The 13,587-nt window shown below is 50.0% G+C and overlaps 1 protein-coding gene across 1 annotated transcript; it reads left to right on the top strand.

Moving 5' to 3' along the window:
• Nucleotides 1–67: 67 nt before the first annotated feature.
• On the top strand, nt 68–10,471 carry NOA1 (nitric oxide associated 1). The gene is made up of 7 exons (XM_064449924.1): nt 68–1,089; nt 1,795–1,959; nt 2,789–2,985; nt 5,650–5,781; nt 8,003–8,119; nt 8,848–8,965; nt 9,546–10,471. The coding sequence occupies exons 1-7, from the start codon at nt 129–131 to the stop codon at nt 9,749–9,751; spliced, it is 1,896 nt and encodes a 631-aa protein (XP_064305994.1). The 5' UTR covers nt 68–128; the 3' UTR covers nt 9,752–10,471.
• The last annotated feature ends 3,116 nt before the right edge of the window (nt 10,472–13,587 follow it).

Raw genomic sequence — 13,587 nt, 5'->3', positions numbered from 1 at the left:
GGCGTCACGCGCCGGGCGGGGCGGGGCGGCTGCGCGCGCCGGCTCCCTGGGGTAGCGCGCATGCGCTGCTGTTAAGCCCCGCCCTCCTACTTCCCGCCCGCGCCGGTGGCGGTGGTACCGGCCCTGCTATGCAGCGCCTGGCCCTGCCGCTCCTGGCCCGCCTGGTCCGCGCCCGGCCCTGGGTCCCGCTGCGGCGGCGCGGGGCGGCGGCAGCCGACGATGAGGATGAGCCCTTTGTTTTTCCCGAGTATGAGCCGGAGCTGAGCGAGGCGGCGGCGGCGGCGGCGGCAGGAGCAGAGGCAGCAGTAACGGCGGCAGCGGTGGCGGTAGCAGCGCCTCGGCGGCAGTGGGAGCCGCGCCGGGAGTGGGTCCCGCCGGGTCAGTCCGACCCCTCGGTGCCGCCGAGCGGCGTGAGCTGCTCGGGCTGTGGGGCCGAGCTGCACTGTCGCGACAGCGCGGCGCCGGGCTTTATTCCGGCGGAGAAGTACCAGAGCCTGTCAGAGGGCGTGGACGGCGCGGCGGGGCTGGGGGGTGCCGTGTGCCAGCGCTGCTGGCTGTTGGCCCACCACGGCCGGGCCCTGCGGCTGCAGCTGCCGCCCGAGCAGCACCGCCAGGTGTTGAGCGCCGCCCTGCGCCGCCCGCCCCGCCACGGCCGCGGCCCGCTCCTCCTCTACATCCTCGACGTGCTGGAGCTACCCGATCCGGTGCTGCCCCAGCTGCCAGCACTGCTGGCCCCCGACGTCCCCATCGCCGGCCTACTGGTGGTGGGCAACAAGGTGGACCTGCTGCCCGCCGACTCCTCCGGGCACCTGGGGCGGCTGCGGCAGCGGGTGGCGGCAGCCTGCACCCAGGCGGGCCTGCACGGAGCCCCGCTGGTGGATGTCCGCCTGGTGAGCGCCAAGACGGGCTTTGGCCTGGAGGGACTGGTCAACAGGCTGCAGCACTCCTGGAAGTGCGCTGGCGATGTCTATCTGCTGGGTGCCACCAACTCCGGCAAGTCGACGCTCTTCAATGCCCTGCTGTACTCCGACTACTGCAAGTCCCGTGCCCCTGACGTCGTCGATAGGGCCACCGTCTCCCCCTGGCCAGGTCAGGGGTGCTGTTCTTCCTGCAGTGGTGTTGGGCACTTGGAGGCCAACTAGTTACAGGCCTCCTGTGAGGCCACCCTCGGCCACCCCTGGGGTGGGGGGACCCATCACCGAACAGGTGCCCAAAGCAGTGCCATTGTGGGCAGTGAGCTCCAGTGCTGCACCCTCCTTTGAATCATCACCTTACTGAGGGCGGCAAGGGTGGGAGGTGTGCACTGAGGGTGCTGTGCGTCTTGGAGCGCTAAGGGGGGGACGGTAAACCAGAGCCAGCCCATGTCCTCCCCTGCCAGTGGGAACAACACCTGACCTGCGTGCCTTGCAGTCTCCCTCTCAATGAGGGGTGTCCTCCAGTCTAGAGATGGACCGGGAGGTGGACCGGTTTGCACCTGTCAAACAATTGTAGGACAAACTAAGCTGCCTGGAGATGGGACTTGCCTGGGGTGTATTAAGTCAGTCTTGGCACTGCTTGGCTTTGAGACCCATTTCATCAAACCATGGGGGAGAGTAAATCTGAAGTGGATGCGTGCCTCATTTCCACCACCCTGGCTGAGGAGGCTAGTACTTCACGGGAGCAGCTATAGTTCCATCTCCAACTTCGTGTTACTGGGTTTCACCCAAAAGTTGGAGAGACTTTTTTTTTCTTGTTCCTCAGAGCTTAAATGTGCCGTGTTGTCAGAAGCCCAAACATGCCTTCTGTTTTTTCCAGGAACAACACTGAACCTGTTGAAATTTCCAGTTATTAACCCTACGTGTGACAGGATATTCCGAAGGCAGGAGAGGCTGAAAGAGGAGGCAGCAAAAACAGAAGATCAGTTAAGCAGTGAAGAAAAAAAGCACCTTAATCGCCTTAAAAAGCAGGGTTACTTAGTGGGTGAGTATTGCCTGAGTAAAGGTATTGCCCCTCTGAAAATACTGCATTACACAAAGGACTGTTAACCCCTTAATTTGCTGTAGAATCCAGCTGGTTTTGGCACGTAATTTCTTCCTACTCTAAAAGAACTAATTTACATTTAATTATGGGGCAAACTTGCTATCTGTAGTAGTAATAAAAAATTGCCAAACTCATATTTGAGTTATTTTGGCCTGGTTTTGTTCCCTGAGCAATGGGTGCAAGAACTCTAGCTCCTCTGTAAGTAGCATCATTAGTATTTCTCTCGAGTACTTATTTTTCAGCTCTTGTAGTAGGATCATAGATGTTTCCTCTGTGCAGTGCACCGTGTTCAGGTAACTTAGTAGTTTCCACTGATGTTGCAATGTAGGCCATCTCTTATTCCCAAAGGAAGAAACAAGTTTTGTTTTTAAATAATCCCATTTTGGCTGCAGGCCACAGTGGTTGTGTGTCACTTTAGTACATATCCACAAGAGGGGGGTGCCAGAAGACAGCTCTGATTTTCAAATAGTTCTGTGTTTGACAGCCTAAGGCACTGAAAAAAGAAGGCAGCCTGCTTTTCTCTAAAATGAGAATAATGGGGTATCTGTGATCTGGTCCCTGCTAAGGTTTTTGGGCTTGAGGAGAGCAAGAATTGTAGAAGGAATTTCTTGGTATCTTGGCTTTTGAACATACAAATTTCTAGCCACACAGCATCTTTATCACTTTTATATTACCAACATGCATCTCTTAAGCAAGCGAAGGGACAGATGTCCAACTGAAGAAAAGGCAAGTTAATAAAATTACCAGGAAACCTTTCATTTTAATCCAGGAAGAGTGGGAAGAACATTTCAACGGCAGAAGTCTAACCCTGTGGTTGAGTTTGACCCCGACCTGCTCTCGTACAGCATAGATGAAGATCCCAAGCATTCCCCTAGGAAGCATGAGGAAAGGGAAGAGTTCACCTACAACGAAGTGAAGGATGCTCGCTGGTGTTATGACACTCCAGGGATTATAAAGGAAGACTGTGTAGGTATTCTGTGGTGCTGTGTTTTGGGAGGTCAGGGCTTGGGAGGACTGTTCTGCCTTAGCTGTGCCTGTGGGAGAGTACTTCTGCTGCAGTCCTGGGGTTAGGATTCTTTTGGTTTGGGCAATTGTGTTAAAATATGGTTTGTATTTACGTGGGAAGGGTTCATTGTGTTAACGCTGTTGCATTTCTGAATAGTGCATACTGCAAACTTTGCAAAGGAAGGAACTGTGAGACTCTGTCAGCAAACTTTCTTGACATCTTAATGAAGGGAAGTAAGCAATAGTGCTATAAGCAAGGTCATACCAGCATCACCCAAAGAAGTCTGCACTTTTTTAGCTCTGCCAGCCTACTGAAAAAGGTAGATCTTAGGAAGATAATCAGTGTTGTGTGACTGAACCAAATCTTTGAGAAAGCATTCTCCTGAAGCTAACAGGGTTTGCAGTGTTCCTGTTAATAGCTCCAATACGTCAGGCCTGCTTCAATGTTTCAGTAGAGCAATGGCTCTGAAGCCAGTGCTGGTGTAGTGCACGCATCCAAAAAAGTCATGTTTTGATTTTTCATCGCTTCGATATCCGTGCAGAGAGGTCACCTCTTTGGCAAGGTGAAAAAGTACAAGGAGATAGGAAAGTTCTGAAGGAAGTGCAAGAACTGTACTGAGACTGCACAGCTCAAGTGCAGATGCTGCTTTCATGAACACTAGAACACTACTGGTTTTCTAGTAGATATGTTTGCCGGATTGTAACCCATTGTACTGTGGCACTTTGCTCTCTAGTAGCTGGTTAGTGTCCAGTGTCAAGACAGTTATTGGCTTAGAGACCTGGTTTGGTAACTGGAGGTCAGATATGTTCTTCCACTCTTTTGGAGCCAGATAAGTGTGGAAAACAAGCGGGCTTTCCTGCATCCGGAAATGCTTGCTGCCATTTCTGATTTTGATTATCCTTGCTGTGCCTTTGGAGAGCTACGTGCCAAGTTTCAGCTCACATTTTGTTTCTGTAGTCAGTGTTTGTCCTGGCTGGAGGACAAGTAGGTGGTCTATGTGGCAGATTTTGTCAGGGGAGATTTCTCGTTATGAGCAGATTTGGGTTTTGTTTTATATTTTGGAAGAAGAGGGAGGGAAGGTGACTGCTAGCATATGATGGAATTACATTTCTGTCCTTACTCCTTAGAGGTTTGTTTTTAGCTGTTTCCTCATTACTCCTTCCAAAGCCAAACTTCTGGAAAGCATGGAAAAGGGATAACTGATGACTCTCAAATCTTGGTTTAAGCATTGCCAAACACATCAGACAACCTGTGGCTGGCAGGCCAAAGCCTCCTGGTCTTTTAGAATCAGTGTTGAAGGCTGACCTGACTCTCAAGCTATAGATTGTCTGCTTGTGAATATAGGAAGAGCATTTGGGGTTCTGGCTGCACCACAATCCTTGTTAGTGTGGTCTCTTAATGCCTACTGAAGTTAATCATAGAATGTCCTGAGTTGGAAGGGACCCACAAGGATCCTTGAGTTCAACTCCTGTCCCTGCACAGGACCACCCCAAAATTCACATCATGTGTCTGAGGGCATTGTCCAAGTGTTTCTTGAATATTGTCAGGCTTAGCACCGTGACTGCCTCCCTGGGGAGCCTGTTCCAGTGCTCCACCACCCTCTGGGTGAAGAACCTTTTCCTAATATCCAACCTAAACCTCCCCTGGCACATCTTCCTGCCATTCTCTTGGGTCCTAGGGATTAATTAATGATTAATTCTCATGGCCAGACTGCTACAAGCTTGTATTTGCAGGACTGTGGCACTCAAGGGGTGCACAGCTGAAAGCATTTCTGCTGTCAGTTTCCTGTGTTTAAGAAAGAGACACCATCAACCTGGAGACTAGTTGTTTCCTTCAAGGCACTGCTTCCTGAATTTCTGTGCCTGGACACTGTTTCATAGCTGGGTTTAAACTGTGCTTCTTTAGGAAGCTGTCAGACCGCTGTGGCTGCAGCACTGCTGGTTAAGTTGCTGCCTTTTCAGTAGACTTTGGAGTGGATCATTTAGCTGAAACAAGTTAGCACCTGAACAGATGAGCCAGTCAAGCCAGGAGATGGAAGGGAAGAGGGAGGAGAAAAATACAAGCAGCAGGAGCATTTGGGAGCCCTCACAGATGGGAGAGCTTCTTTCATGGTGCCCAGGGTAGGGATCCACACTGTGTGGCAGGCTGGTCATCCTGCAGATTTAGTTGTTTCACAGCCTGATCCTGCACTTGCCTCTGAGCGAGATATTTGAGGCTAGCTTTGCTGCTAGTATTGATCCGGCACTTTGCACCACTACCTAAGTGGAGTAACTCCAACGTCACAGCCAAAGGTGGTCTCCGGTTCTGCCCGTGGCTGCACGCATGCTAAAGCACAGTAAATCTCATGTGACCTTGTTCCAGCCAGACCCAGGACTTCCAAATCCGTGGTCCAACAGGCTGCTGGTAGCTGTTCTACTTTGCTATGGACCCTGCACTGCCATGAGATAGGTGACATTCCTACCTCCTTCTGTTTCTCAGTTACTGGGTGGACAAGAATTGAACTATCTGCTCTATCACACTGCTTTACTTGATCTTTTTCCGTTAGCAACATAATACGAATATTAATTTCATTGTCCCCATTGAAACATCTGGAATGGATTATGTCAGTGCCATTTATTTTGCAGGTTTTAAATGTCCTGACAGAGAAAGAAGTAAAGCTGGTTTTGCCAACACATGCCATCATTCCACGGACCTTCATTCTCAAGCCAGGCATGGTCTTGTTTTTAGCAGCCTTGGGACGTGTGGACTACTTACAGGTAAGGGAAAAAAGGATTTTGTGAGCAGCTGCTTCACCTCTTGTTATAGTACCAGATGATAAAAGGTCTTCTGGTTAGCTTTCTTGGACCCTTTTCTTTGCTGCTTTTGAGATGATGAATCTGTTAATAAAGCACTGCATAAAGTCAAAATGCCTTGGGATGGGGAATTGCAGCTGAAGGGTTTGACACTTGTTACCAGTGTGTAATATTTTATATTTTATAATGGTAACTGCTTTTGAATGATGACAGACACCCTCGGGTTGATGCGATTCCCATAACATACTACGGCACACGGCAGGGAGAGAGGGAAGGAAGAGAGTGTCAGAATTAACTGGGAAAGTAGGTGGGTTTCCTCATTTGTGTTTCATGAAAGCTGTCTGCCAAGAGAGAAAAGCATGGGTATATTTCTTTCCTGAGATAGACCTCTCTGAAGAATTTGCCCAAGGAAGCAATTAAATGTGCATGTATTTTAGTTTCTGTAAAAATATTTTTCAAAAGCGCTGTGTGCCCCCACCCTTTCAGTTTCTTCTATGTATTAGAAATCTCATGCCATACACCTTTATGGAGTTGTTTGGAGCTGACTTCCTATTATGCTTCCTCTGGAATGGGTGGTTTCTTCCAGGTATGGGTCTTGCACTCACGATAATGCCTTTCTCAGTAGTTTCCCCCATTTTGGGAAGGGTGCATGTGTATGGCTATTACTTTGCTTCAGTCAGCTTTCCAGGGTCACTATAGAAACATTGAATTGGTACTTTGAGGACACTGTTGACCTGCTGGAAGAAAACCAGAAAGGTGAAGGGAACAGGATTCTGTAAGTGATAGTGTACCAATGTCGCAGGAGAGCTCCATCATAGTTAAGAATAGTTAAGTGAGAATGCAGAGCCCCAGCCCAAAAAACAGCTTGGCAGTACAGAAAAAAAGGCTGGCTGTGAGGAGAGCAGCCCAGCAGAGAGAGAGAAGAAAAAAAAAACAAACCAAAAAACCCACCTGTCTTTATTCATACTGTCTTGGGCAAAGCTGTCAGAAAAGAACTAGGGGTGTTGGTTGGGCTCTATCAGGGACTTGAGAAAGCACCTGGATTTGTATCCCTGGCAAAGTAGGACAGCGATACAGGTGGTGACATCTTGCTGGCAGTAAACACGCTCTGCAGAAACACTGCGAGATCAGGGCAGCCTGCGAGCATGGATGAGGCCTCTCACATGATGAAGAGGATAGGGCAGGCAGTCCAGCCTCCGGGCTGCCGAGGGGTGGTTTTGTCTTCAGGGATGAGTTTTGCTCTTGGGAGTTGTGGAGAATGCGGCTGGTGTTGGCAGCCTGGGGAACCTGAGGTCAGGGTAAAGAAGTGTCACACCACCACCTGATGAGAGAGGATCAGGCTCAGAGGCACATGCTGGGCAGTAGGGCTGGTAGTTAGGCTTCGTGCTGTAAGCCTGTTCTCCATCTAATGGTGCTCCTAGCAAGCTCAGCTGTGCATATTTAGGGCTGCAGAGACTCTTGGTATCTGTCTCAGCCCATGGCTGCATCAGTCTTGTGCATGTATGTCCTCCAGAGACCTTGAAGGAAGACAGTTGTGCTCAGACCATGATAGAGAAGCCCCTGCCTCAGATTAGATCTGTGAGGAACTTGGACGAATTGCTGCATTTGGGTTTCCTTATTTCAGGCTGCTAGCAGTGTTTGCAGAGGTCTTTCCGCTCTGTAACCTTGTTTGCTTTAAGGGCAAAAGTTATGAGAGTGCCTGCTGAAATTGCTCCACGTTCAGTCTTTGCATAGCTTGGGAGCAGCTTGGAACCAAGTATGGTTCAATGAGAGATACATGTTAGAAATGGAAAGTGATAGGAGAAGCACCACCAGACAGATGTCCATCACATCTCGTGCTAAATAACCACGCTGAGTTTGATCTTGGGAATTAAACTTGAGCAGAGATCTCTCTTGGATGATTTGCTTGAGCTGGGCAGATGTGATGGCAGGGGATATGGTATTGGGGGTTCTTTGAGGCAGGATGGTGAAGCCATGGGTGCTTCTCTCCTGGAAGCTCAGCTCCCCTGTTTTATATAAACCCTGGCTGCTCTGCAGTGACAGAGGCAAGGACCCCTCCTTGGACAAAGAGGGGACATCAGTCAAACAGGTTTTCAACATGCAGGAAAGAAACGGAGCGGGAGAACAATTCAGGGCTGCTTTTCTGTTATCACAAGTTACATCCTTCTCTTGTTATTTATTTCAGGGACAAAAGCCTGCCTGGTTTTCTGTTGTGGCTTCTAACCTGTTGCCAGTCCACATTTCTACCCTGAGTAATGCAGACAACATCTACAAGAAGCATGCTGGTAAAGAGTTACTAAAGGTACGAGGAGGTGCTGTCATGAGCTCTTGGTTGCAGATAGGCAGGCTGTCCTGGCTGGGGCACGATTGACAGGGAAAACCAGCATATATCGGGAGAGGCACCTGAGATGATGCATTTCAGCAGAGCTTCTGTTTCTAGCATTTAGGCTGATAAGATTTGCGGTGCTCTGCTCTCTGATGCTGGGCTTTTCTTGAACAGCCTTAAAGTGGAGGCAGCAATGGGGATATTTTTCCATGGTGAACTTCAGACTGGGGTTTCAGAACAAATTGTAGTTGAATAATGTACCTCTCTTATTCTTCCTCTGCTGGATCCTCTGCACATCCCTGCATATTTTGGTGGTCTGACTTTCTCCTTGGTATTGTCACATACTGTGTAGCCCATGTGGATTGATGGGGACAGGGTTAGCTGTCCCTGTCCTGGCAGCTCCCTTCCTGCACACATTGAGAACAAGTGCTGTCACTTGCATCAAGGCAGCTGGCTTGAGCCACCAGCTGGGTCCTGCCGTGGACACTCCGTCTTTGCTCACCTCTGAGCTCCCACTGGGTTGCTCTGGATGTGATCCTGGTTCTGTTCTTGGCAAACCTCCTGTAGGGTATTCAAGTGAGCGTTTACTTGGATAACAATGGCCTAATATCTTTATTCCCCCTTGTGCCTTGCTTGCCAGTTTAAGGTAGGAGTGCTGAAGCATCTCTTGGCTGTTAAATATTTTCTTTATGTTTTGATGTTAGGTTCCCATGGGTGGGGAAGAGCGAATGAAAGAGTTCCCCCCCCTTGTCCCTCAGGACATTACACTGAAGGGAATTGGTACTACTGAGGCAGTCGCAGATATCAAGCTTTCCTCTGCAGGTAATTTAATATTTCTTCATTAGTTTGCTTTTCAGAGTCTGCATTCTAGAAACATTGATGGGAAGAGGCCTCTGAAGGGATGACACCCTGTTTCCTGCTCAGAGCAGGACTGTCACCAAGACAAACTCAGGGCAGCCATGACTTTGTCCAGCTGAGGCTTGGCAACCTCCAAGAAAGGAGATTGGCCACCATGCTTGTACAAGCTGGCCACACTGGAATACTTTATGTGCTGGCTGCTGTACAAGTTCCACAGCATCAAGAATGGCTATGGCACTGCCCAGGTGAGAGGGAAAGGGCCATGGACTGGAAAACTTTATTATTGTGTTTTTGGTATTTCCCACCATCCCCTTTAAATTCACCAGGAAAGAGCTGTGTCTGGGGAGAGTAAGATGTGGCTTTAAATGCTGCCTTCTGTTTTGGAAGCACTGGATATTCCCCTTGAGCTTGATTTCTCAAAGAAATCACACCTGCGTGGCTCAGGTTCTTAGCCAACACAGGAGGCACTGAGTTTGCTTTAAAATCCTCGTTCTGATATTAGTCACTCATCTCGCTGACTGACTGTATTTTTTTGGCTCTGCAGGCTGGGTGGCAGTGACAGCTCATGCGGAAGAGAAACTGCTGCTCCGAGCCTATACACCCAGGGGCACCGCATTGGTGGTACGGGAGCCTCCCCTTCTGCCGTACATCAGTACCGTCAGAGGGGCCCGGATTGCAGGCAGTGCTGCTTATAGGACCAAAAAGCCTCCTTCCCTGGTGGAAAACCTGAAAACCACAGGGAGGAAATAGCACTTCTCATCATCTGAGCAAGGTAGAAGACGGAGCAGCCTCTGGGGAACCTCATTGCTTATTGATATTCAGGAGAGCTTGGACTTCTTTTTAAAGGTAGACCTGCACATTTTTTGAAAGCAGGCCTAGTGGGGAGTAAAGTGCCTGATTCAGGACTCCACAAGTCCATGCCTGATCCAGCTACCGAACTGCAGCCATTTTGAAAGGCTGGTACCTCCCTGTGCAAGGTGAAACATCTCCCTGGGACCTGCCAGTATCTATGAGCAAATCCCTTTACCTGTCCCTTCTTGGAATACAGGGTGGAAACTAACCTGCCTGCCCTGGGCTGGCTTTGCTGCTCATAGGGTAGGTCTTCTCTTGCAGGCACGCTTCCACAGGTCAAAAACCGTCACCCTGTTCTGGGAGGCTTTATGGTGTTTCTAGAGGTGGAGGGGGTGGGGAGGAGCGAGGAATGCTCCAGCATGAGTATGACCCCCTCCTAGTGGCTGATAGTAATTTAGCAATATTGACCAAAAATCAGGTCCTTTCGGTCCTTCAATATCTGGGGGAGATGAGGGAGTGCAACGCCCTGCTTTTGGACACAGGAAAGGTAAATTAATAAGTCAGCTGCTCATATGCCTGAAGAAGAAACTTTTGCAACTCGCTGCTTTGGTTTGGTTTCTGTCTGTGTAAAAGTTTCTGAAACTGAGGGTGTAGAATAAAACTTTTCAAAGACACTTATTTCTTTGTATCCTTTTCAAATCATTGATGAAGCACTCTTGTGTGGGCATAAGCATCCTGCTAACTACAGAAAAGCTCCAGCAAGAAGGTCAGTGTTAGAGGAAAGTGTATCATGCCAGATCTGACAGCCAAAGCGGTGATGCTGCTCCGGCTCCACCCTGCCAGGTCCAGCCACAAGTGAGGCTGAAGGTGCATTCCCAGTTGGCACAGAGCACACATACACACTGCATACGTACATGTCTGGCTGTGCAGATCACAGGTGGAGACACAACACTTAATATGAACATTACAGCTGTTGGTACTCCTAGAGCCATCCAGTTACTCTGACACCCTGAGCTGGCCCTGAGAGAGCCCCACACCCCTTTTCTCCCAGGGCACTTCACCTGTTCTGCAGCTAGTCCAGCTTGATCTTCACTAGCAATGGCACCTCCCTCCCCACATCAGTTGCGGCACCATGGACACACAGCTCTAACCCTTAGTCAGACTCCGGTTGCTGCCCTCGCATCCCAGTGTGCACACATGGGCACAGAATACAAAGCCCTGACCTAAGAAAGTTGAAAGGAATTTAGTAAGGACACAAGACAGATTGTGCCGTGCAGGTGCAGGGCATGGCCAGACAAGTGTACCCACTAGCCAGCTATTTAGACCCAAGTAGCCCTCTTTATCCCCTTACCCCTTTTTTCCCACTCTTGTTCCCCAAATCACCTAAGTCCCTCCCTTTTCCCACCTTTGATTCCTCCCCTGACATCCATAGTAAATCCTGTGCAATCCTGAAATGTTATTCCCCTGCACCACTAGACAGCAATCCCTCCTTAGCCCAAACGGTGACCTGGAGAGCTCTGTGACACACAGACTCAGCATGGTTGAGGATGAAGGGACCTCTGGAGGTCCTCTGGTCCAACCCCCCTGCTCAAGCAGGGCAATCCAGAGTAGGCTGCCCAGGACTGCGTCTAGGTGGTTTTTTTTTAAGATCTGTAAGGATGGTGACTCCACAACTGCCCTGTGCAACAACTGTGCCAGTGCTTGGTCACCTTTACAGTAAAAAAGTGTTTCCTGATGCTGAGGGAACCTCCTGTGTTTCAGTTTGTGCCCATCACCTCTGGTCCTGTCACTGGACACCACTGAAAAGGGCCTGGCTCCATCCTCTTTGCACCCTCCTTTCAGGTGTTTGTAAACATTAATGAGAACCCCCCCAAAACAAAGACTTGAAATGATGGGTTTTGCTCCTGGACAGAGGGGCTGCCGGTGCTGCAAACACAGCTCTGAAAGGAACCAGCCAGGGTGTTCATTCCTCAGGAGTCCTTCGGCTGGGTTCTTGTCTGCCATTGTGTCCCTGTGCAGCTCTAGGCTTGTGCAGATGGGCCTTTGATGGGCTGATGGCCCCAATGATGGGCATGGGAGTAGCCTGGCAGGGCATTATTTGGGCTCCCCCTCCCACCACTGCCTCTGTGTGCTCCTCTGTGGGTCTACAGCCTGGGCTGGAGAAGCTACTTTAGATGATGCTTAAAGCTGCCTCTTCACTGGCCAGCATTGCAGCTACGTTTAGACAGTCCAGCAGAGCCAACTTGCAGAAACCCAGCTGCATCTTGCTGCCTACAGTGACATTTCCAGCCAGAGCTTACCACAGGCATCAGTTTTTGCTCATGCTGTCACACAGATACACAATGTTTTGTGCCTTCAGGAGAACCTGTCTTGTGTCAGTAACATACTTAACAGGGTGTGTGGGAGAAGACAGTGGAAAGCACCTCTTCGGCTTGCACCACCTCATTTGGGGGGGTTATGCAGAGCAGCCCTGGGAAAGCAGGCATGGAAAAAGGCACAGTGCTCTCAGCTAAAGTGGGAGGCAGGAAAAAGGTCTGGCTGCAGTCTGTTCAAACTAGCATTCCTCTGCCATGGTAAGTCTGGGAAAGACACAACATGAAAGGCAAACAGCTCTGCATGCAGAAAGACCTGCCTCTGTTACAGCAGTGGTCCTCACTCAGTCCAGGGGCTGGACGTGAAAAATTGCAGCCACTGCAAGTGATTGGTGTAGCCAAACCCCTGGTATTTAAATAATAATTTTAAAAAAGCATTTTCACAAGGATGGGTGGGCTGAGGGTGGATTCAGGGGGTGCCAGAGGCACACCCCAGAGAAAAGGCTTGCTGCCAACATGGAGATATGTGGGGAGGGGGTGGGCATGATTCCTGTGAGCCCAGCATCCTTTTGTGTCCAACCCAGATGGGCAAGCAGAGCGCTGGGGCAGTGTGGGGGCTTGAGTTGTGCAGATGTTGAAGGGCTTTTGCAAAAGCTTCCGTGCCATGACAGCAGCAGCAGCAGCCAGCTAGCAACAGCCCCAGCTGGGAACAAAAATGTGTGCTCCTGACAGATGCTAAACCTCAGCATGCAGGAGGTTGTAATGTGGAAGCAATTAGTGCTTCAATGAAAGCATAGACATGCCTTTTATGAGCTCCCAGGGCTGAATTACACCGGAGCTGAAAACCTGCTCTGAAACACTTCTGAAAGGGAAGATTCATGTCTGGTTTATGCCAGACAGCCTGAAAGGTAAGACAATTTTTACCATGCCTGTGGACAATAGCTAATTTCATCTTAGCACAGGAGCCAAAAGCAAAGGTGGTTTGAGTCTGTGCACAAAAACGAGGCAGAGGGAGAGGGCTGGGAAGTCCAACCCCCTGTGAAGGTCTGCTTTTCATCAGTATCCCAATATGGACTAGTGGGGTGCAATCATTTATAGCTGCTCCAGAGAGTGTATTCAGCAGAACCACTCAGTTTGCTGGAGAGCGGCACAAAAAAACAGCTCACAGCTTAGGCAGGGGTGGTTAAAATACAGGTAAAATCCTACAGAAGGACAGATTTGAATGTATAACAGCTAGTGCTGGCTGGGGAGTTGCAGCACCCAGGGGTGTTTGTGTACCTGGACAGGGGTGCTCCCCAACTTCCTGGCAAAGTGCAGAGCTGGGCTGGAGCCGGGAAATGCAGGGTGCAGAACTGGGCCAAGCAAGGGAGGGCTGCACCTCCCAGCCACCCTGAAAGCACGGACATGCTGCCGTGGCTGGGAGCTGGTGGGTTGGTTTTCTTTGGTACTCATCTGATGTGGCACCAGCTCACCCCCCCACCA

The sequence above is a fragment of the Phalacrocorax carbo genome, chromosome 4 (assembly GCF_963921805.1).
Source record: "Phalacrocorax carbo chromosome 4, bPhaCar2.1, whole genome shotgun sequence".
Lineage (NCBI taxonomy): Eukaryota > Metazoa > Chordata > Aves > Suliformes > Phalacrocoracidae > Phalacrocorax > Phalacrocorax carbo.
This window is presented reverse-complemented; position numbering and strand designations above follow the sequence as displayed.

Excerpts from the sequence above, each read along its gene's own strand:
- NOA1 (XM_064449924.1), top strand. The coding sequence starts at position 129 with ATGCAGCGCCTGGCCCTGCCGCTCCTGGCCCGCCTGGTCCGCGCCCGG. Across the intron at positions 1,960-2,788 it reads AAAGCAGGGTTACTTAGTGG|GAAGAGTGGGAAGAACATTT; the intron begins GTGAGTATTGCC and ends ATTTTAATCCAG. Across the intron at positions 5,782-8,002 it reads GACGTGTGGACTACTTACAG|GGACAAAAGCCTGCCTGGTT; the intron begins GTAAGGGAAAAA and ends TATTTATTTCAG.